Below are 24,704 nucleotides of genomic sequence, written 5' to 3'. Positions count from 1 at the left end.
CCCTCAGCTCAAGAAAGCAGCCTACAGAGATGAACACAGCAAGGGAAGAGCAAAACAATGGTGTAAAACTCAGACCCTGTTGATCACCTCTCTCTCTCACAAAAGCATGCAAGAGGTGAAAGAAGAAGGTGCTCAGTGAAGCCATTTCCCTGCTCCCAAGACCCTGGCTGGAGGCCTGAAAAGCCTCCAGGGCACAGAGCATGAACCACAAGAAAATATGAAAGAGTTTGTTTTAAAGATAGTAGAAGGGGAAGGAAAAAACGCCCCCACCCCCCCTTTCTTGAACTTTCCTTAATGACAGTGAGATGTTTCTTTCCCAGCAAAAGCTAACTGCTACTCTTGACACGCCTGATGTCAGCTTGAGGAACAGATGGCTCAATGGTTCATTTCAAACTGTTCACTCAGCCAAACAGCACAAATTGCATTAATTGCCTCACAGTATGAGCAGAGAATGGAGCACTTCGTGTGTCCTAGCCATGAATCACTGAGGCTTCTCATCATTATTCTCATTTGACAGGTCAGTCAGGAGCTTATCCGCATGCTGCGAGGGGTGGGGGTACAGGGGGCACAGCACAAGAAAATGCCTGAGCCGAGCACTCTGCAGGTAACAGAAGATCCCCAAGAGCTGATTTGGCCTTTGACTTTTGCCTTGGCATTAAAATGGTTTCCTCAGCACAGTGCCACTTTCCGACGTATAGTTTCTTAACACAAGAACGTACGCAATACCACACCTACTGACTGGCTCCAGGCAGCAGGAGGAACAAGATCTGATTGCTCAGTGTCCACACTGAGACCAGGAACACCTTAAATGCACTGGAGGCACTTCCACAGTCTCCCCTTTGCTTTGCCCTTTCCTGTGGTAAAGGTAGCTTACACACCATTGGAGGTCTTGGTAGGCCACCTAAGAGAAAGCAAGTGTCCCAGAACCTCCCAGCCAGAGGGGAGGGAAACCATGAGAAGAGACTCTCTGTGCCTGCCTTCAACAAGCCCCTATATCAAAGAACTGAAAAAACGGATGGAGCCAAAGAGTTTGAAACAAGTTACCCCAAATATCTCATTTTTTTGTTTCTATAAGCTGGGAGCCTTGTATATGTTTAATTTACTAGTGTACATGTGCACAAGCATCTGAAATGTTGATGCAGAAGGTGATTCCAGGCAAAGAGCTCTCCTTTAGGTTTGCTCTAAACCTTGGCTAATAAAGTGATTTATTAGATGCTCCATATCCTGTTGGAAAGTCCTGACACCTTGCTCATCACTTGCAAATGGAAGGTGTTAGCGTTTTGCCCACTGAAGACATTACGTTTCTTTTGACCAAGGAAAAAAAAAACTGGCAAATTACCACATAAGACCAGAAGTTCAAGGACACAGCCTTCTAGCTAATATGATGACTGATGCTTCTCTGTTACCTACTGAACAGATTTTCTTTATTTCAACAACGTTAGTAAAATACAGTACTGGGAAAAGACTAACCTTAGTCTCCCACAGGCTGTTGAGATTCCGGCTGCAAAACTCACGGGCAAGTCCTGCTGCTCTTTCCTCCCCTCTGCTTTAGAGGGAGCAGAATCATCGTGGTTTTACCACCAGGGGCAAAATTTCTGTACCACGCCTATGCGCATTGCCAAATGCTGCTTGAACCCCTCCTGCAGGAAATGAAAATAAAAAGCAATACGTACCGAAAACCAGACCCTCCTGTAGCCTGTGCTGTAGCCCTTCCTAATCCACAAAGTGGCTTTAGATCTGATCATTGTAAACGGGTGAGAGCTGAGGGGTGGTTCCTTTGCTCCACCCCTGCTTGGGGTCTGCACCCTTCTTCGTAGCTCCCTCTGTGCTAACCTCAGATCCCCTAGAGGAGAGAGGACCTTCACTGTTTTCCTCTCTTAAGCACAAGTCAACAGAAGGGAAAGGATACCTAGTTGTATCTGACTGAGGAAAAACCCAGAAGTATTTCAGGGCTCTGTTTATGTGAAAGTTATTTTATACCATTAATCGCTTTGCCTCTCACAAAGTTTGGGGGAAAAAAACCTGGATCTGTTTGTTCCACTTGCTGTCTATTCTGTACCTCTAAAAGAGGTGCAGCAAAATTCCTAGTCAAGTCTTCTCACACTAAGAAGCTTTGCTCTTGGTGCTCTGTACCTTGCTGCTTCGGTCATGTCCTGGTTTCGGCAGGGATAGAGTTAATTTCCTTCCTAGTAGCTGGTACAGTGCTGTGTTTTGGATTTAGGATGAGAATAATGTTGATAACACACCGATGTTTTAGTTGTTGCTAAGCGGTGCTTACACTAGTCAAGGACTTTTCAGTTTCCCATGCTCTACCGACTGAGAAGGCTGGAGGTGCACAAGAAGCTGGGAGGGGGCACAGCCAGGACAGCTGACCCCAACTGGCCAAAGGGACATTCCATACCGTGTGACGTCATGCTCAGTACATAAACTGGGGGAAGCTGGCTGGGGGGGCCGCTGCTCGGGGACTGGCTGGGCATCGGTCGGCAGGTGGTGAGCAATTGCACTGTGCATCACTTGCTTTGTATATTATTATTACATTATTATTATTGCTATTATTATTTTATTTTAATTGTTAAACTGTTTTTACCTCAACCCATGAGTTTTTCTCACTTCTATTCTTCCAGTTCTCTCTCCCATCCCACCGGGGGCGGGGGGGAGTGAGCGAGCGGCTGTGTGGTGGTCAGTTGCCGACTGAGGTTAAACCACGACAGGTCATGCCATCTTGCTCACTCTTTGCTTACACTGATGGCTGTTGCTGCACGGCCAGAAACACCCCGTCCCCTGGCGCTCGCAGAACTACTGCGGGACCCCTTCTAGTGTGGGACCTCCCCATACTGTGGGACCTCTTCCAGTAACTAACAGAGGCTTTCCCTGGTATGTTTTCCCCCTCAAAAGTAGCTTGTGTGGTGCATTTAGGTGCTCAAATTTTGAGCACTATCATTTGGACTCCCTTCTTTGGAAACAGGATCTTACCGCTTCAGTTCTTCTCGTCCATGAGGTCAAGGTGGCCTCCTTCATGCCTACAGGCTCCCCATCTCCCATGGACTAATTCCACCAAAACATACCCATGCCCGCATTTAAGGTGAGCCGTTTCACAAAGCTTGTAAGCACTCCGAGAGCTTCTGCACCACAACGCAATCTTGGAATGATCTCTCCTTCCTTCGGACTCGAGCAAGAAGCCTCTGAAGTTACCAGAAAGCTTCCAGCTTGTAGCAGGAATTAATTCAGACACTGATTTATTCCTTTGGGGCTTCTTCCAAGTCAGTTGGTTAAACATTGGAACAGGCTGCCCAGGGAAGTGATTGAGTCACCATCCCTGGAAGTATTTAAAAGACGGGTAGATGAGGCGCTTAGGGACATGGTTTAGTGGGCATGGTGGTGTTGGGTTGACGGTTGGACTCGATGATCTTGGAGGTCTCTTCCAACCTTAATGATTCTATGATTCTATGATTCCTGGTTTAGCTGCATTTTACCAGCATTTAACTGCATTCTGCCCAACTCCGCTCACAATACCAAGGCGGGAGAAGGGGAGCGAGAACTGAAGGACAAAGCAGCCAAAGAGATCTGGAATGGCAGAAGGAGGCGGTGTTCATTACCACTGGCTCTTCCCCTGCTTGGGGAGAGGATAGCAGGCAGCAGAGCAGCAGTAAGTCGAGCTACAGATCTGCAACCTCAACCCCTGTTTTTTCAGTTGATTTAATCATGTCCTTTAATATAAGAGGGAAAGAATGAGACCATGCTTAGGAACAGATAATTTTAAGTCATAGTGATGTCTGAGAAACATGAATTGTCAGAAAATCTGGCTTATTCTCCAGCTACTCAAGTTTTCTGTCAGCACTGGCTGTGCCAGAGGAACCCACAAGGTCTCTTAAAAAAGGCACCCTCCGACTGATCATCCGTTGCTTGATGCTCCAATGGTCTTTTCTGGACAGGTCTCCATGTTGACCCCAGCCCCAAACAGCTGCAAGGCCAGGTATGCTCCCCTCCCTTCAAATTCTTTCCCAGGCTAATGGAGTGTTGATGATGTGATTAAGCTAATGAATAGGGGGAAGTGCCCAGACCGATACACAGAATAATGCTGGAGAGGAAAATTTAATAGTTCATGCTATAGAGATGGCCAGTAGAGGAGATTGCACTGAAGTAACTTAGAGCCTTTTGCTGTGATGAGCTGCTATGATCCTTCCAGCCTCGCCAAACCCTTACTTTCTTTAAGAGCCCCCGATAAAGGAACTTCTCAAAGACCTTGTAAAAGTCCAAATAAATTGTATTATCTGGTTCCCATTTATCCATTTTACATCTACGCTCATGACTCAGTACAAAACTGATTTAGCTTTTCCTGCTTCGATAAAAAAAAATATGCATTATTAAAGCTAAATATTCATTCTCTGTTAACCTATTAATTCAATGGCAATGAGGGCTTTTGAAACCAGACACCTAGAACAAGTAAATAACATGGAGCTTGCTGCTTCTTAGCCAGTAATAGCAAGGTACTGGCAACGTTTTTTCAGTTACGGCGCCTGCTACCAAATTCCCAAAGGAGGGGCTAATTAGAGACCTTACAGCATCCTGATAAACCTCTGTTTTAGCAATTCTGGCAGCATCTCTTTACATTTATGCCAGTATCAGTGGTAAGAGTCTTACTGAGGAAATGTAACATCACGTGCAGCACATAAGACTTTAGTGTGGTTTTGCTGTTCTGTCTGAAAGACTGAGGCCAAATTTCTGCTTTCAGTTGCAGTGACATAATTATGTTGTCAACTGCTCCAAGGTTACCATCCTATTTTTGTCCTCTGTCTTCTTGTTTCTCTATACCTTACCTTGATCTCTCTCATGTCCTTTACTGAAGATTCCTGCATCTCTCTTACATAATCAAATATTTATTTCTCAAGTACCACTCAGTGTTATGACCATTTCAACATCTCCATTTCAGATAACTCATTCACAGTACCAGCTCGTACCTGTTAGCTGTTTATCCACCCAACTCAGCCCAACCCACAGTCCACCTGGTAAAACAAGCAACCCCCAAGCACCGCTGAAGCTAATGGTTGATTAAAAGGTAACCAGCCCTGTGCTAATTAATTATCCTTTATTGTCAAGCTTAGCACAGAGGATGAGATTTAAAGCCACAGGGACTGAACTGTCTTGGATCTAGTGAGGGCAAAAAGCATCCTGTTGACCGCGCTGGCTACAGTAATACACATACATCAGAAACTCCGTGCAGTGCCTTTGAGGCACAGTATATAGCACGTCTTGCAGTTGGGCTCCTAGTCCTGGGCTGTTGCGTGGCACAACTCAGCCAGTGTTGGTGCCTGCCTGCGTGCCAGCAGCACCGTCACCTTCTCTATGGCATTAAGGGTCACCTGGCATCGCTGGGGAGGCGAAAAGATGAAGACTCATCCCAGTGACCTTCCCTGGGGCACCTGCTTCCTTCCCGGTGCAGGACCTGCAGGAGGTCTCTGAACAGACCGATACGGTGAGGAAAGGAGCCCTCCGCCGTGCAGGTCGGTCCCCGGGCAGGACAGCGGCGGGGCAGCCCGGCAGGCTCTGTGATGGGAGGGACTGCTGTCCCCCACTTGCTCTCGCCCCTCTCCCTCTTTGCACAGCCCCCTCGTACGTCCACATATGCTTTTGTGGATGGGCTTTCTGAAACTCCCCCTGTGCAAAGCAAACTGTTTCATCAGACACGCTTGGCTACCAAGTCCAAAACAATCCCAAACCCTGGAGAGGAACTCCTGGGGCTGCGACCACAGGAGCATGACTAACACGGAGCTGAGAAATCCGGGCAGCCTGTGACAGCACAACTGTAAAGTAATCGTTAATTCTGCTGTTGTGAACAAGAATGCTCCAGTTTCTCTCACATGATTCGTCCCGTGTCTCCCGAGGACTGCTGCAAAACTAACAACCTGCCTCCTTATGGGAGGCAGCTCTCCAGCGCTGGAGACAGACTGTCCCTAAGTCACCTTTCCCTCCCTCCTCCACATTAATACAGTCACCAGCAGAAGGCTGGCTCCTATCCTACAAACACGTTTTCAGGAAAAAAAAACAAAAACCAAAACCAAAAAAACATTGCCTGTCATCTTTGAAAGGAGCAATAAAACATAACCAACCTATTATCCTGATTAGGTTTTATTAGTGAAGAAAGGAGCCACTACAACATCAGCTTGTTAGCTGGAACAATCTTCCTATCGAAACAGGTATGTCTTTCTCTCGGTCATCAATTACTATCATCAATTTCCTGAGAGATGGGAGATGCTCAAAAGGAATTATTGTTTAACATCTTAATCCCAGTTTACTTTTACCCTTGGGTTTGAATTCCCAAAAGCTAGCTGCTAATGCTTCAGCACTACTGCACGTTAGCAGCCCGTGTCTGGAAAGGCGCCTGCCTGATGCCAGGCAGTCAACTCTCACACTGCATTGCAATGCCTTTCACAAATAAAAAGAATACAGGATTCATTTTCAGTACTCAGACTCTCTTGAAACGTCGACAAAAAAAGATTCTTAAGAAACATCAGCCCCCCCCTTAAAGGTATGGTACTGATGCCAAAATGAACAGGATTCAGTTTCCTCGAGATGAGCAGTTACTCATCATGGGTGCATTCTTGTGAAAAAGTTGCAAAAAGCTTGCCATGCCAAGATGGCATGCTGTCAAGTAAAAAAAGGTAAAATACTGTATTTGCTAGTGTCTTTTCTTATTCCATTTGTGTCAGGATTTCAACTTTTTTAAAAAAATGTTGAACAATTAAAAAAAAGAGACAACGCCCAGATGTACATATTCCATTTCTAAAATTGACTAAGTGTCCACAAGAATGCATCAAGTTCAGCCACCTCTCCGAAAGCCACATTGTCGTCAAGAAAATGCATTATAAGACAGGCTCTTAACTAACCCATTTGGAGCCAGCAGTTGCCCCAGCAAGCGAAGCATTGGTCTCCGTGAACACGCATCCAGGATGGGCCAAACTCTGACCTCAGCGCTCGCCATCTTCCAGTAACTCACCGTCTTTGGAGCCACTCTTGGAGAAACCATTTTGCAGAGCCCTGCTGTGAACTGCACCAGGGAATTGTTTAAAATAAGATAAAAAGGGGGCAAAGGAGAAGTTTTAAACAAGAGCAAACCCTCTCCCCGGCTCACCGCCATTCCGCTACCAAGTGGGCCAACACCCCAGGTGTGGGAGCATCGCAGCACAGGGGTAAGAGGAAGCACCTGGGAACAGAAACTCCTTCACACCAGTACAGAGACAGGCTCCCTGTATCACCAAACCTGTCCGATCCGCTAGCGCGACCTCCTAGGTAGGATTTCTAGCGTTGGCTTATGAGGCTCCCTACTAAAGCAAGTAAGATTTTGCCAGGGCAGAAAAACCTCATGCATGAGCTCTCTAAGGGCAGTCACACATCAACTTTGTGCCTGCATCTCGGAGCACTAACGGAAGGCAGTGAAGAGGCATTTACACACTACTTTGGAAGTCAGAGAGTTCTAATTAGTAATCAACATTAAAAACATAACACTGGTATATACATTTCATATGTCAAAGTATGCTTGTCTTACTACAGTTTGGCCCTGCTCCCATCGAGGCACTTTGCTATTAACTTCAGCAGGGGCAGAAAAATCCTTGCGTAGTTAAGGCTCTGGCACAAAAGTCTTGCTGCTTCTTTAAACAGTAGCTGCACTGCATCACGTTATCTCCCTAAGTAGCTATCCCACTTTAGCTTCCTCAGAGGTCAGCTATTCATCTCTGCTAAGTACATCTGGTGAAGCAAGAAAATTCCTTAATCCTATTTTGTATGCTTGTTTTCATATGCGCAGCCACCATTCCCCACATCGAGCTTAGGCCATACAAGAAAAATCCTTGTTTGCCTCTACTGCTGCCTCTGCTGTACAGCAGACAGATGTTCACAGGGAGAACTTTGCTGTGGCTGGCTCTTAATTCTTGTGTGCTACGGCAGAGGTACATAAAATTAACAGAAATCATTACTTAAAATGCAAAGCAAGAAACTGCATGGATTTGCATGTCTACTAAATGATTTCGGGACTTCAATTACTACTTGAGGTCACAGCCTCTGAGAAATACAGGAATGAAGAATATGATAAAAAACTGGCTAAAGTTACGTGCCTATGCATTTACTCAAGGAGTTTATTTCACTTTGGTATATTTACTTAAGCCTCCCAGACAAGAATTCCCTCAAAGCTTATCACAGGATGGAGGTTTCCTTCTGGCACTTGGGCTCACCTGCCCCTCCACAAAACAGTCTCCCCACAGTCCTAGCACATGCTTACAAAACCTGATCTCTCTACTTTTAGCTCCTTTTAAATTAGGCTTAGCTTCCTGGAAGAAGAAAAGAAAGAAGAGGCAGCACCGTGATGCTTCCATGCTGTCCATGAGCCACCCTTAAGAGGAGAGAAAAAACAAACCAACAAAACCCCACCCATGGTGTGAGATACCAGACCGCAGGTATTTACAACTGCACCACCTGGTTTTGTGCTCCACAGCGTTGCTTTGGCGATCATGGGGCTAGGCAGGCCTTAGGCTCGTCTGCCTGCCAAGTTCAAAGCCGTTTTCCTTTGGAAAAGCTTATCCCTGGTAAAACTGACCGGCCAGAGGGGCTGTTGTAAATAGGAGGCAGAAATCTTCAGATCACTCAGGAAAAAAAATGCAAAACCATAGCTTCTACCCCAGCACATTCACGGATTCTCACAACTGTCAAGTTGAAACAAATTCAACTCCAGCCGTTTTCTTTGGAAAAGCTTATCCCTGGTAAAACTGACCGGCCAGAGGGGCTGTTGTAAGTAGGAGGCAGAAATCTTTAGGTCACTCAGGACAAAAATGCGAAACCATAGCTTCCACCCCAGCACATTCACGGATTCTCATAACTGTCAAGTTTAAGCAAGTTCAACTCCCATTCAACAACGCGCTTGTGTTGAAGAGGCTTCGCCTGCACCTCCCTTACACAGGCTTACAGAATAGCAACTGCATTAAATACTCGGGCACATTTCTTCCCCTCGATTAAAGGGAATAGTTGCCTTTGACAAAAGAAGGTGAGTTTGCTACACCTGAAAAAGAAGTGAAGCAATCCAATCAAAAGTTATTTATCACAGCATCAATCCTTACTGACCAGTGAGTTTTTCAACATACAAGAAGAATAGTTCTGGATTGATTTTGTTTCTATACAGAAGAAACCCCCAAGCCCTGCCTTCTTGAATGACATCCTTCGTTTCTTGTTGGACAGAGTACTGAAATACAAAATCTAATACTAGATGAACAATTTCAACAGAATACTTAGTAAAAGGGAGTAAAAAGTTTAATACTTTTTAAAAAAGCAACATCAAAAAGTGCATTAGGAGTAAAATCCAGGTCCCTCTAGACATCTAGTCTGCAGTATCACTTATTCATTTTCTCCTGTAACAAAGAGGTGCACGTTTTTCTTGGACTGTAGCATTTGAGCTGTGCGATCTATGCCAACCACTGCAGCCAATTTCTGAGCATCATACTTGGAGTAGAGCACAGTACAGGTCCAAGTAGCATCCACTCCATTGTCTGTGGCCTTCATCATATTACAAATCTCACTGTAGAAGTGGGAGTAGGTTGGTAACTCATAGAAAATGAGGTTCCTAATGCCTTTTATCGTATACCTGTAGTAGGAAAAAAAAACAAACAAGTAACTTTGCTGGCAATTTTTACAAAGTGTGAACGTTAAAACACCAATTCTATCTCAGTTCTTCCAATTTCCACATCAGTTGTAGCTCAGCTCTACAAACCCTGTGTCATGAAGACTGAACTTAACACAGATGTGGAATGCAGGGCAGGGGGGAAGGCGGGTCTAACGCTGCTAGGCACTGCGATTTTCTCTGAAGTACAGACCGCCACCAAATTCTGCAGTATTCAGCCTCTTTGGCTTGGATTTTAAGACAGTGAAGCTTGATCAGACTGAGCCTCACGAAACTTTTCATATTTGCCAAAACATCTTCTGCTAACAGAAAAAACTGTTCCATTAGGAGCTTCTAAACAGCTCCACTCAGGACATTGCAAGTTTTCCAGGTGGCCTCAGCTTGCTGTATTGTGTTATTGAACCAATTACATACACCTTTCCAGAATTTTATGTAATTATTGTGGCACAGATGAACACAAGTAAAAGGCACAGCGAATCCCATTTTGCAGGCTATATCATCCTGTCCTGAGATCAGTGGAATTTGGCAGCACTTACCTTCCTGAATAAAGCCCTGCACATACCAAAGTATTAGAGTCTCTGCAAGGGACTGCTGACAACATGCAAAAATTTTAAAGGAAACTGAAAAGCTCTTACTTCAGTCAAACAAGTCCTCAGAGAGATCCAACAGATTCAAAAAGCAAGATAGCCCATCTATGATTAAGGTCAGACTCTACTTCCAAAACAGCACACATGCAACCCAAAGGAAAACTCGGTCCACAATTCACCTTTTGTAAAAGTGGAAGCGCTCAGTGAACAATAAAAACTGCTTCTCTCCCTTGAGAAAGAACCGTCTTGCTCTGCAGACGCCAGCCTTTTTAGTGTATTCACAAATGTGAGTAAAATTCAGCTCCTCTTTCTTGAAGTAATTTCGAAGACGCACGTAGTCAAAATATGATGGAACATAAATGAGCGTGTGTGACATGATGGCATCGCGGTACTCAGGCAAAACTTTGTCGATGAAAAACTGAAACCTGAGTTAAGAAAACAAATGTGTTTTAACCAGAGGTAACATTGCGCTTTCCAGTACTGGTATGACCTCAAACAGGAATATCATCAGACACAAGAGACTACAGAAGATTCCGACTACATTTTTCCTTCTTTAACTTCATAGGGTTGCTACACGTGTAGAAGATAAAAGGCAAAGGCTTTATCAGCACTACACAGTTATGGCAGAGACCGGTATTCTTTTCCCAGACTTTATTCTCCAGTGCCTTTGGCAAGAAGTTCAGTACTCCCCTCCACCTGCGCAGAGCCTAGCTTGCATCTGAAGGCTAATGGAGGCATACTTCTGTGGGGAAATCACATTGTGCTCTGCAGGAAACAGTATGCTCAACTAAACCTGAAACTGCAGTCATTGGCGCATAGCAAAATAGTCTGGAACACAGAGTACCTTGTATCTATTACAGAAGTTACATTTTCAGCTTCTAGCCTCCGAAAAACATGAGGAAGCTGGACCACAACGTGGCTAATGGAGCCACTGAGCGGTACGTTGCGGACGGCCACCTGCGAGAAGAAAGTAGGACGTTCAGGGAAGCGGCATTTCAAAGGCAGCCACACTCCAGCCGGCTTCTGCTCGTACCTCACATCTGCAAGCAGCGCACAGGCTGTTTTTAAGAAAGCTCCAATAGAAAACTACATTCACGTATACACACACCAGATCTGTTAAATATACACGACCGCTGCCTATGCTCCGACTTCCATAAATTTGAGATAGACAACTAAGGTTTTTACTTTTCCCTTTTCTTTCAAAGTAATAGCGGGGGGGGGGGGTGAAGGGAAGCAGGCAAACCCTCCATTTAACAACAAAATAAATAAAACAAGGTAACTTGTGTGTGTCAAATTAAGAAAAACCAGAATCTGATTTCTGACATGAAACAGCTACCCATGAAAGAACAGGACCAAATAAGTATCGCTGCAAGAAGAGTAGTTCTTCATGCCTTTGGCACAGCATTGGAAATCGTCGTGCAGCGTCATGGAGATTCAGACTGAAATACTTGGGTAATGGAAATGACTGGCACGCAGGCAGTCTTTCCACAACTGAATTTTTCCACGCGTTGCGTTTTCTGTTCCTCTCCGCCTCCCTTACGCCAGCATTTAAAAGAAGGATTTCAGCTCATCTGTGAACTCACCTGCCCCACGTAATTGAAGCAGTGTTTGTTGAAGACAGAGTTAATCTGGGGATCCTGAAGAGCGCTGAACAGCAGCGTCTGGCGGTGGTACTTGGACCAGTTATTGAGATTCAGCATTCGCACTCGGGAAAAGTCTACCCCGTGGGAATCCCGAGGCAGCAGGTTAATGTGCTTCATCAGGTGCTACACAGAGAGATGGAAACACATCGCTACTGACTGACATCCCTGCACCCAGACTGCAAGAGCCTCAACTGCAGCGAGAAAGCAGGCAGGGATGAGCAAGACAGCACAGAATATAAAACAGTAATGATCTTCCAAGACATGACTGTCTGGAAGTTATTGACCGCAACAAGAGTAATTTACTTGATTTCCCACCACAGAACTGAAAGCTACCACCTCTTTAGCCATCAGTAACAGTAACCTTTGCTTCCAATCTTCTCCCATGGGGCAAGTATAATGGATTTGTTTGTTTGTTTTAAAGTCAGTGGGCCCAAGGTTTCTGAGCTAAAAGAAGCCCAAGTGCAGTTTCCCATTGCATTCAGGGAGAGTGTGGGTGCAAGGGAAGAAATTCACTTCATTTTGGCCTCACTAAATGACGCCTAGGACTGGCGCCGCTGCCACCGCATGGCAGGCAGTTGCACCCAAAGGAAAAAACAGGAAACAGGCTCCAGGACTCGTTCCTTGGATATCACGTAGGCTGACGTGCCTTTGCTGGGACTCCCCAGGAAACAAGACACGTTCTGGGCTCATTCAAAGTAACATCATGCTGTCGAAATGCACGGCTCAGGTACCTCAAAGGTGTTTCTATGTGGAAAAACCCCCAACCTTTCAACCCTGAAAACTTTTACTAACCAAAAGCCAAAAAGCATGGGTACTACTGCATACTAGCTACAATCCCAGAGCAGTATTTTCATTACACGGGAAAATCTTCATACTGCTTAACTTTGGACATGATTAATGCTTAGTATCTCTACAGTCAGTGGAGACTAGCACCAGCTCCTATCGCTTTCTGGAGGAACCTGAATTAGGTTGTACGGATTCCTCATGCGGCTGCAGTCTGACTGCGACACTGGGCAGTAAGACAGACAGCGTATTTTTTTCCAGGTGTGATTAAAGGCATCATCATTATCTCACCCTGCAAGATAATTAAAACTGTCCAAAAAATTCTCTGATGAAATATACCACTGAAGTACCAAATACTAAGATTTATAGAGAACAGGTGCTGAATACTACCAAAATCTGTAGAAAGAATATTCTTAGTATAAGGAAAATATCAGGGTGGAGGGAGAAAAAGGAACAAGCATACGTATCTGGAATCAAGTCAATAAAAAAATAGCAATACCGTTCACTGCCAAAACTAAGTTCTATCAGACTAACGAGACACAGTACAACACAAAAATGAATACATATGGAAAACGCACCAGAACATGTTCCCAATTCTGCATCAGGTAAATATCTGCTTGATCAATTATGAGAATTTCTATTGATGATAGAAAATCAAAATCTCTCTTCTTCTCCCCCTCTGCGCCAATAATAGTCCTCATACCCAGGGGGGAGGCAATGATGATATCCGATGAGTAAAATGGTGCATATAGTCTCATACTCTTTTGAAGAATCGCAACCCCTGTCCGACAACAACCAACAGCAATTTCTTAGTTAAGGTCAATTATCAACCATTTTCTTCCAGCACGCTCTGTAACAGTACCTCCCTACATTTCCTCTCCCTTAACACATACTAATGATTAGAGCTGGACAAAACCAATCTGTCTGAAACTCTTTTTTCCCTGAAAAGTGCTTACCCACCCCACCCCCATTTGACAAGCATTTGGCAGATTTTCATGAAGCTCGGCAAACTCTTTCAGTAGTACTTTTTTCCAGATTTTTCATAGCTTGGACAGCATTTTTTAACTGAAAGACATCTTTTGTCATTTTCAGCCAAAAAGGGGGATGAGGAGGCTGAAGAACTTAAGAAAAAAAAATAAAAAGCAGAAATGATTAACTACTCCTTTCTCCCTAAATCCTAGACTTTGGTCTCTGCCATTCGGTACTATAATAACTGTTACCTTAATCTGTCATGAAAAATTCAGTGTGGACCTCTTGACTATAAACTGCCTTTATTCACAGGGCCACAAGAGTTGCTACTAAAATGCAAAGGAAAAGGTTCTTCATGTTACGATGACTGAAACCATCACCAGTCTTGCACCTTTCCTGGCACTGCTTCTCACACCGCACGTTGTGGTGTACATGCCGAACTAGGTTATGCGTCACCTCTCATGATAAAGAAAGGAAAAGGAAGGAATCAAAGGAGTTTGTTTTGTTACCTGTGTCATAACAACATGGCAACATTGCTAGGACCCCCAGTTTTCTGATCCTAAAAATCCAGGTAGTCCAGACCATATTGAAACCACCCGCTACGGTCTGCCCAACAAAGGCGTCTCTTCAACTTCTCTCCCTCTCTGTGTGAAGCCAGCTATCGTGGGCACAGCTGAAGGCACTTGCAAGAATTTCACACAGACAGCAACAGGGACCCCTCCCGCTATCTATTTTAATCCAATGATAAAAACGGGGGGAAAAAAAAAGGAAAGGCACAACTGGTTGAATTTCCAGGAAGAAGATATCACTTGTCACAGCATACACACAGTTTAACAACATCAGGTCTTTTTTCTGTTTAAAATGCGAAAGGGTGGTCTTAGTAAGGCATAACAAATGTACTTTAAATTAGATCTTTGTGCAGAAGTAACAGGGTGTGAGGCACAGTAAGAAAGAATAATTATTCTGCTTCTATGATTTGCTTCTGCAAGTAACAGCACTGAAAGTTTCTCCAAGCATTTCTTCACACCTATTAAGTGGATCAAGAAGACTGTGGTATGGGAGAGAACTGAAAGGAAAGTTATTATGCTACTGAAAGTAAGAGGCTCTTAGCCAGAGAGGTATTCACTGGGGAAGGAAGAAAGACTGAGTGGGACCTGCTCGCATCTTCCACTGTACCATTAAATCTCTTGGGATGCCAATTTATCTTTCAAAGGGCAATAATTTCAAAAGCCTCTGATCTGTCAAGTTAAGTTAGAAAAACTGCCTACTCATCATGGCAGCTCCAGGAACCAAGCCACTAGCTAATTCTGTGCATACTGAGTTACTAAAACAGTATGAGATTACAATATTATGAAATAGTCTCAAACTTGCGGCTTGTCCAACAGTCTTACTTGTTGGCTACTCCTTTGCTTTCATGAAAAACATGGGCAGCACAGTAGAAAACTGCTTTGCTCAGTACTGAGCTTTAATTTTGTTCCAAACAGTACTGACTACAAGAGACGCTGCGAATAGGCTGATTAAACCCAAAAGATTTTTTTTTTTTAATAACATGAAAGAGACTGCTGCATAATCAAGGCTATCCTCTTTAAAATGAGGTGTGGGCAGTCCTGCTACAATAAAGCAATCATTGCATTTTAAGTGCTTCTGAACTTGATGTGAAATTAATTACTTTTGTATTTTCTCTTCCTTTTTAAGCTCTGGCAAGGCAAGAAAGATTTTCATAAAAATCCAAGTTGCCAGTGCAAAACCAGCATGAATACCACAGAGCCTAGAGTCTCACCAGAACTTCCAGCCCTGATAGCTCCTAAACATTTAAGAAGAACTTGTTACATCTCAGTTCTTTACAAGCTAAAAATCATCTGTTCAGTAGGTCATTACCAATTCTGAAGTGGTCATCAATGTTGCCAGCAAAGACAGCTTCATAATCTTCAGGCCTTTTCAGGTTGGGGGGCTTCTCTTCTGGGTCAGAGCCAAACTCCCCTTTGAAGCGCTTTTTATTACTTACATCTATTTTCCTCTTGTCATTCACTTCAAGAAGACTGATGAAAATATGCACAATTCGCAAAGCACATTCCCTGAAGGGCACTATCATCAGTACCTGCGTAGATCAACGGTTACAACAGAATAACCCATAGAATATGACCACTCACAGTTAACTGTATGTTAAGTAAATATTTTTTTTTTTTTTAACTTAGATCTGCCCCCAGGGCATCCCAATAATCAAAATAAAACAATTCCGACATGCAGCGAGGAGGGAGGATGCGCTGGGACAGTGTGCTCGTGAACAGGTACCGGCCAGCAGCTCAGTTTGGTTCCCCGCCTCACACCCAGGGTACCATTACAGGGGAAGTGAAAACTAAGCACATTCTCCTGTTCTCCCTACACCCCCAAGCAAGCAAAAGCTCCCACAATACACAGACAGGGTCAACAGCTGGCTCCTGGATGGGTGGCAATAGCCTCTGCACAGCACTCTGAAATATAAATATCTAACTGGGGAGTCAACACAGAAACCAAAGGCATTTGCCAGACGTGCAGCAAACACTGAAACCCAACTTTGAAACTGTTCAACAGGTAGTTGGCACCACCAGTGACAGGCTAGCCCTAGTTGAATCCACCTGGTTATCAACTAGAGGATGCTGTGAATCCAGGGAGCCTTGGTTTGAGGCCCGCTCCATCAACTATGACAGTTGGCCTTGACGATGGAACTGGGATTCCTCGAGGTCTCCCAGGTACAGAAAGATCCTTCCATGCAGGCAAGTCCCCACAAGTGCCTAAGGACAAAAAAAATTTCTGGGACATCCCACATTGGGCGACAGCCTACACTACCTGCACTAACACTGAAGATCAATGTGGAGGCACCTTTCTGTACTGGTAGATTTAGAAATGGAAGCAGGAAAAGGTGACACGTCAGTCTGTAGTGATAGGGGGACAAAGAAAAAGAGAAGTCAAACTCATGGCTCAAGCACAGAAACAGGCTGACTGACAACCCTGTGCTCACTGCTTCTCACGGGGTATTTGCCCTGGCCACGGCAGACAACTTCCAGGCACGAGAAAGGGATGTGGAAAGGCACAGGCCCAGGAACATGTCACCTGAGAGAGCAGCAACAGAAATACTTCCGGATAATCCACCAGGATGTTTATACAGCCTGACCGGACAGCCAGGGTGGGGATGGGGGAATCACATTAACGAAGCTCTCTTACCTTAGGTCTAGTGAGCCCCTGATCCCTGTAGTCATCATTGTCAGTCCCTGGCTTTTGGTCTCTTCGTTTGGCGTTGTTGCTGAGCACCTGGGCATTTGCCTTCAGAACATGGTTCAAGGCATGCAAGCAGTAAGCATGCCGGATTTCTTCTCCATTTGTTAAAGCATTTCTTTCTGGATAGAACAAGTCCCGGTATGTATTCATGATACAGAAGAGCTCTCTTTGTAACGGGGTAAAAGAGGGATCGCTTGGTTTGTTCGCCGAGGAGAGAAATTGTTTATTCACTTTTGGCCAAGTGGATTCTAAAGGCTTGTGAAGATAAAGCTGTTTCACATCGACTTCTTTGTCTGCTTTCAAAGTTTTGCATTTCTCCAAAGTGGAAGAAAAAGTTAGTTGGCCCAGCCTTGGCCACTGAAAAGAAAACAAACAAACAAAGAGGAGTCATAGGTACCAAACTTAGTACACTTAAAAGCACATCACCACAGCTGGCAGTTCAATCAAGTTCATGAAATTTGAGAAATCTCTTCTCATAATAGAAGTTGAAACCTTTTTTTCCAAAATGCAATCTCTTCCTTAGAGTCTACCAGGGTAAATAACAATAAACTTGAGCTCAGTAGATCCGAATGTATTTTGCAGTGACGTGTCTGTAACTGTCCTCATTGTACAGATGAGAAAACTGAGGAAGAGGAAGGATGTCATTTCTGCCTAACCCATCCAGCCAATCAGTGGCACAAACCAGGGACAAGATGAGAACCCTGGAGTCTGACTACAGTTATAGATCAGCTGCACTGAGGTATGTACTTTATCTAAAGATGAAAGCAAAACCCCATTAGGGACTAAACCCAGAAGTTGTGAATCAGCTGCTAAATGCAATCTTGTTGGAAGTCTGTCTGATTTCGAGGGCAAAAGCTATCAGTGTAGTAGGGGACAACTCTAAACTTTAAGCCTTCTGCTACGCAAGTTGTCCCTATCTATCTCTGTAAAGTAGCTACACCAAGTTAAGCAAAGATATATCACGCACAGCTTCAGGTGGCACTGGTATTTTTGGCCACCATATTCCAAAAAAGAAAAAAAATAAACTAAAATTTTAAGATCACAGCTTTCTCTCTGACTGACTAACCATTGGATATCTTCCAATGAATGTCACCCAGCATATGGCTGACCAGAATGCAAGGCAACCCTCCAAAACAAAATCAGATGTGAAAAAGTTAGGAAGCAAAGGTTTGTCTAAAAATGAACATTTTCAAAACCCATATTCTCTCTCAAGCAATGAGGCGGTTTTCTGGTACTGTAATTCACCTATTATTTCCAGTATTAACAATGTAAGTGTTAAATTCCCCTCTACTGGCTTGCAAATGCGTACAGAGATACAGCCATCTCGAAGCAAGAACGTGAGAGTGCATCACAAGTGCTTTTAAGGCTGTACGTGGTCACCTCACAAGTTCAGTTGCAGAGCACATCCCTGGCATTGCGCTGTTACCACTCAGAAACCAGTCCTGTTTCTGCCCGGTGTCAAGAGTACTAAACCTGTGGTTTTGGGACTACAGATCAAACTCTGAAGCTATGTTTTTCAGATGTGTCGCCACATGCCTACTTAACAGCAGACTTCAGATTTCAACTCTCGCTCAGCACTAAGTGAAGAAGAAAGCACTTCAGCAACAACACAGTGACAAAATCTTGACAATTCCAGTGTCAACAGCTAATAACAACAACTATGAATCTACTTCACTTGTATAAAGAAAGAGTTATTTTAATCCAGGCATTTTTAGGAACTCTGGATGGCTACAGAACACTGTTACCTTGCTTTGACTTGAAGTTTTAGGAAGCGTAGACATTTTTTCTACTTCTTTTTCTTCAAGTTCTTTGTCCATGTGCTGTTTAAATGGATCTATTTATAACAACAACAAAAAAATAGCCTGAGAACTATTGTAGCTAATACTAGAATCAAGTTTCGAAATGGATTTGCAAATGACACCAACAGTTTCCATGCTGGCCACCACCACCGTTAAAACTAGTTATTTCAAAGCATTTGGAGATGAGAGAAAAGATGTCAAACTCTCTCTACAAGAACAGAGAGAACAGAGTTGACAGATTGCTTTAAAAAAAGAAAAAGCAGCGCTTATGGAAGTACTAGAACTTTCAATCACAAAACAAATGTTGGATAGGAAAGCAGTATGTAGTAGAAAACATTGTGGCAATTTTCTGCCTTCATCTCTGACACATCCATCCCTTGCAGGTGAAATAGGTTGTCAGTAGGAAAGACCCAAGTGAACTTACTGCCCTTCTTAATTTATAAACAGTTCTGCCCAGGGCTTTGCATCTTTAGCCAGTGATATGAATACAGTTTGTGATAAAGCAGAGAAAGATTAGGCGGGTTTTGGGGAAGGGAGGCAAAAGTTGCCTTAAGTGAGCAAAAGTCTGATTTATCTAATCAGCATTTCTTTTTGGAAAGGAGAGGCAAGGAACTGTAAAATCATATTATATTCAAAGACACTGGCATGCACAAGTCACATGCAAAGCTTATTTTGAAAACCAAGCTCTGTACACTGCTTGAAGCACAGCAGCACTCACTGCATAAAGAAAACTAATTAGAGAACACTAGTGCTTGCCAAAGGATATCTAGCCCACACACAAGCTATCCAGGCAAAAGTCAAGACATTTGCTAATTATGACACTGTGAGAATATCTTCCCAGCAACGCAAGTGAACAGGATATCATATAACTGTAACACAGATTCTCTGTTCAGTTGAGTTTTACTGATTCCAGCATTTGTCAGATAAAGAAGAGGGAATAATGTGAAGCGTTTTCAGGAATCCTAGTGACCCCGGGACCACAGTAGGAATCCATCCCCTTTCTGCTATCTTAGGTGACTCATTTTCTGTAATAGATTACAAAGCCACTTCCAAGCTACAGGAACCCACTGAAAAGTAGTGCATCATTTACAGGTTGCACAAAGCTGTTAGGATACTTAGCATGCAGTTGGAGAGCTACAGTTCTCATTAAAATGCAATGCCAACAGCCTAAGTAATATTCTCATGGTAACAAGAACGAGCTGTTTTTTCTATCACATGGCCCTTTGATGCTTCCACACATTTCATGTATCAACTAGGCTGCCTCCCAGATCTAATGTCAGCTGCTGCTCCAAGATGACAAGCCAGCATCACTAGGGATGCTACAAACATATTTCTCCCTCTCAAACTATGCCATCTGATATTAAAACCACAGAGCATGAAATACGAATAGAAGCTCTGCAAGTGCCAATGTGTGGCATATCACTGAACGATCACACACCCGTGCACACAGTTATTTGTACTACACATGGTGGGACGACTCCAACACTGAAGCTCAGATTGCACCCATCAGCGCACTGCGGCGTTGAGATTCTGCGCTACACCCTAAAAGATACCACACAGATGCTCCGCTGATGCCTCATGCCTTCCTGATCCTGGTGCAGTCAGACTCCTCTGCATAACCTTCAAAATTCAGAGAGCCCTGAGCATTTGTCTAAATTACTGTGGCTGCCCCAAGCTTCCCAGAATCTCACCTCTAACTCCACTGAGTTGTGAAGGATGCCCTCACAGGTCAGCTTTGTGATTATCTCCCGTGCTGTCTGTGCCAAGAATATCTTCCACAAGTCAAGTGCAGGCTTGCAGGGCCCTTCGCATTACACTAGCTTTTTAAACTACTATTAAGCAACAGAACAAGATAACCCCCTCCACGCACATTTCTAGTTCCTGATATTTCAAGCTTTATTGGTCATAACAGAAGCTATGCACAAATCCCAGTCCACAGGGGCTACAGAAAACAAATGGTTCAGCTACACATCTGCAATAGCGTTAAGCGCCCCTTATGTAACCAGCTCACATGTGGGCAATACAATGAATAATGCAGCGGAAGAACTCAGAAGCTATATAGCGTGCCATTCGGGCATTTGATAATTTACACAGGTTTACGGATACTCCTCTAGAGGCAGATCACTAAACACAAACATACTGTGTTTTACCTTCTGAACAGGCTTGTGAAGAAGTGCTCTCTCTCTTATCTGCATTGCAGTCTCCACTCTCCTCTTCCATGAAATTGGTTTCCAAGCTAAATTCAGATTCGTGTTTCACATCAGTAAACTCCTCAATTACTCCATGACTTGGGTCACAAGAGGTATCCCCACCATCAGCCTGCTCCTGGGCAAGCGTCTGCTCTGCTGTGTCTGTAGCTGTAACTTGTTAGAGAGAGAAATGGGTTATATTCTCCTGGAAAAGTTACCGTCTATAGCTATGCCCTAGTTTCAGCTGGGATAGAGTGAATTTTCGTCCTAGTAGCTGGTACAGCGCTGTGTTTTGGATTTAGTATGAGAATAATATGGTAACACACTGATGTTTTAGTTGTTGCTAAGCAGTGTTTATACTAAGTCAAGGACTTTTCAGCTTCCCATACTCTGCCAGCGAGGAGGTGCACAAGAGCTGGGAAGGGGCACAGCCAGGACAGCTGATCCAAACTGGCCGAAGGGATATTCCATCCCTTTGAGTTACCAATTCTTTTTCTTTCAATATTCTATCCAAAAAGATAAAAGCAGGCTTTGTATTCTACAGGAAAGAAGACTTTTGGTTAGCATGCCAAACGTAACATAACATATGATGTATGTTTCCCCAGAGAAAATTAAAGAAATAACCTATCTGGGGAATATGTTTTAGTTTCCAAAGACGCCAAATAACTGAAAATAATAAAAAGTTGACTCCCCTCTCCCAGAATTTCTTTGCAGACTTCATGAATGAGGATGCCTCATCATAAGGGAGAGGAGGTTTCCTTCCAATTAACATATTCTTTCCTCTGCTATGAGGCAAACCTTTCCCTCCTCTCGGTGGCAGCAGCCAAACCAGATGCTGTGTGAGAGAACAGCTTGCGTCTCCCATGAGTGGGTGAGAACCCCTGGTATGCTGCTCCATGTGGATTTCCTCTGTGCTGCCGCACAAACAACATCTGAGGAAGCAGCAGTGCGCTGTCTGCCGGAAAATGAGCACAGCTACCCTCTCCCCTGCTAAATCCTTCAGCAGCTGCTGCTCCCACCCACACAGAGGCAACGGAGTAACAGAGTCTCCATGCCAGAAGAGCACCCAGCCAACAAGCCAGTCTACACCAGGATCCTGGCTAAAAACATGCATTATTCAAACTTTCTAATTGAAACAATGTTTACCAAAGCATGGGAAAAGACAAACTACCTTCTTCCTGGTCTAGTACATCATTCTTATCTTCTTCACCTCCACCTGCTTCTCCGGTCTCCTGGGACCCTTCGCTGTCCATTTCTGTCTCACTTTCCCCAGCTTCTTCCGATTCACTTTCATCTTCCTCTTCCTCACTCTCAGACTCAGGAGAGGTCTTCAGGGTAGCCAGGAGCTTACGATACACAGAGACCTGTTCCACTTCAGCCTCCGAATCGCTTTCTGCACTTGATTTATCGGAAGTCTCGGACTGGAAGGGAAAACACTAGTTTAACGCCAGCAACAGTAACACTCTATTAGGCAGCAGGCAAATACCCTCACCTCTAGTTCCCATGTTACGATTTCCCTCTCCCATCCTACCGTTATGCAGATGCAATGGAATTTCTCAAAAATCACCATTTTATGCACATAGTTATGCTGGACACCTCCCCTTAGATTATGAAAGCATCTTGGTAGACTTAGGCCAAAGTGCCTCGTTCTGCACTGATTTGACTGAGAGCATCGCAAAATTTGGTTCTGTCAGTCTCATCTGAGTGAGGACCTTTGATCTCCACAGACAAGGCGCTTACTGAACTGGCACTGGATTTTCCCAAGAAGACCACACACACAGCAAAAACTGTAGAAGGGCATGCATACAAGGGACAGAGCTCACTGAAAACGCTTCTGGCTTTCAAGAAGGTAAGTGAAATAGCCATCAGTTCACAATAGTCCGCTAGGGAGTTGGTCAGGTTTGGCTCAGCTGTCAAGCTCTAAGCTTCAAACAAGCCAGACTCGGAGCCAGTTCTGTCCCGGGCTCACACAAACCAACAGCAGCGTGCCAGGTTACAGCCAAAATTATAGCAAAACCAGGATTGTAAGCACAGCACCATTTACTTCCTTCTTAGCTCCTTTCAGCCCAAAGAGGAAAAATCAGTAAATAGGATATTAATGCACAAAATTGCTAAGGGAAACAAATGAACCAAATAATTAATTTTTCCACACTGAAACTTTGAAGTCTTTTATTGATGTGATGATAAAGGAGGTTATCAAATCCTGACTGAAAGAGAAGTAAAGCACCAGCAATCTGAAGAAGAGGAATGAGCATTAACTATTTCTTCATTCAACAGAGAACGAAACATCTCCTAGCTCATGCAACACTACGTTTATTAATACTATTAAAACAACTTAAAGCATGATTTACTTTTCACTGTGACTAAGTAATATGCAAAAAACCCAAGAAGAGCTATGTTATTTCCTGCTGCTTCTGCCCTCTCATGGTATTACAGTTTTGAGTTAGACACTGTAGAGAACAATTCAGAGCCACACAAAAATCACATTCATTTTTTTTCCTCCTAAACGCAGGTTTTCTATTCTAAAGGGAACAACTTAATCAGCCTGAATAACTTGGTAACGTGAAATGCTAAGTGTTTCACTGAACCACACAAAGATGAAAGTAAGGAGGAAATAAAAATATATTACCAGTTCACAGACTTGAGTTGCTTCTGGTCTTCCAGAAACCCTGAGAAGAAAACACTGAAATATCTTACTCTGTCAATGATGTTATACACAGGATGAAAGAGATGAAGGGGGAGAAGGAATTGATGAGTTATACAAGCCTTAGAGAAATTAAAAGAAAGCTTAAAACCAAAGCATCACACAATTCTTCCTAGGAAAACAGACTCGGCACTTACCCTGAGAGGTTACCCTCTCAGATGATGCTGTACCCCGTATGTGAAGCCTAGGGGCTCAGGCATTAGAATAGATCAAGAAGAGAAATGTTTTAAAGCAGAATCTGGCTTTAATCAGAAAACCAGGTGTTAAAAGGAATCTAACTACAAGGGTAGTTTGTACAACGAAGCTAACCAGAGCAAGAGCCTACATCTAGCACTAAATATTGATCTACGAAGTGGGGAAAAGTCACATACTACAGGAGAAACAGCGTTAATTAACCAGCATTGCGACTGCAATTCTGCAAACAAGACGCTGCACAAGCTGGGCTTAAACTAACCTCACGTCTTTCAGAAAGATGCGGAGCCTTGAGTGGGACCGAGTGTCACCGCACGGGGTGAGACACAGGACATGGCTCCCCAGCAGGCCAGGGACTCCGCCTTCCAGCCCAAGCGACACACGCCGGGAGGGTTCCAGGGTACACACGAATAACAGACCTTAACACTGTTTGCCCGCTGCTAAAGGCGTGTAACGTCAAACCGAACAGGTGACCTGGCGGCGTCTTCCCCGCAGGCTCCTAGGACTCTACAGCAGCACCAAATCACACAGCGTTTGGACTAAGCAGCTCATTCCTCGCAAGTTTACACGGGGCTCCAGAAGTCCGGTACCCTTTTCGACAGACGGGCACCCTGCCGAGGAGGGCACGGCTCCCGCCACACACGACCTGCCGTGCCGTACTTTCGCGGCCTGGCCGAGATCAGGAAGGGGCGTGGAACGGGCAGCGGGAAAGCTGGAGCCCTGGCAAGCCAAGGGACCGACCCCGTGCCGGAACAGGAGCCCCCCGCTGCTCCACGGCTTACGGCAGCGCCCGGCCCGCGCAGCAAGACTTCGCCACTTTTGTTTCGAGCAGATCTGAGCCCAGATTTTCTGCCTTCCCTGCCTCTTTCGAGAGCTCAAGCTCACGGGCGGCAGCGCGAAATGCAGGTGCAACGCCTCCCCT

General features: G+C 44.3%; 1 protein-coding gene across 1 annotated transcript in view; it reads right to left on the bottom strand.

The window, feature by feature from the left end:
* Positions 1 to 9,091: 9,091 nt before the first annotated feature.
* The window catches only part of DIEXF (digestive organ expansion factor homolog (zebrafish)), a 16,756-nt gene continuing 1,143 nt past the window's right edge, over positions 9,092 to 24,704 (bottom strand). The window contains exons 2-14 of the mRNA XM_009330206.1: positions 24,373 to 24,702; positions 24,045 to 24,144; positions 23,516 to 23,555; positions 22,058 to 22,307; positions 20,848 to 21,060; positions 18,644 to 18,732; positions 16,845 to 17,255; positions 15,522 to 15,741; positions 13,253 to 13,455; positions 11,832 to 12,014; positions 11,093 to 11,205; positions 10,428 to 10,673; positions 9,092 to 9,625 (exon numbers count right to left, since the gene is read on the bottom strand). Of these exons, the coding sequence (XP_009328481.1) occupies positions 9,379 to 9,625; positions 10,428 to 10,673; positions 11,093 to 11,205; positions 11,832 to 12,014; positions 13,253 to 13,455; positions 15,522 to 15,741; positions 16,845 to 17,255; positions 18,644 to 18,732; positions 20,848 to 21,060; positions 22,058 to 22,307; positions 23,516 to 23,555; positions 24,045 to 24,144; positions 24,373 to 24,702 (2,645 nt within the window). The 3' untranslated portion in view covers positions 9,092 to 9,378. The remainder of the gene's footprint in view (positions 9,626 to 10,427; positions 10,674 to 11,092; positions 11,206 to 11,831; positions 12,015 to 13,252; positions 13,456 to 15,521; positions 15,742 to 16,844; positions 17,256 to 18,643; positions 18,733 to 20,847; positions 21,061 to 22,057; positions 22,308 to 23,515; positions 23,556 to 24,044; positions 24,145 to 24,372; positions 24,703 to 24,704) is intronic.

This window comes from Pygoscelis adeliae, unplaced genomic scaffold, assembly GCF_000699105.1.
Source record: "Pygoscelis adeliae isolate BGI_AS28 unplaced genomic scaffold, ASM69910v1 Scaffold308, whole genome shotgun sequence".
NCBI classification, from domain to species: Eukaryota; Metazoa; Chordata; class Aves; order Sphenisciformes; family Spheniscidae; genus Pygoscelis; species Pygoscelis adeliae.
The sequence above is the reverse complement of the archived record's forward strand: the minus strand, read 5'-3'. Positions and strand labels throughout refer to the sequence as shown.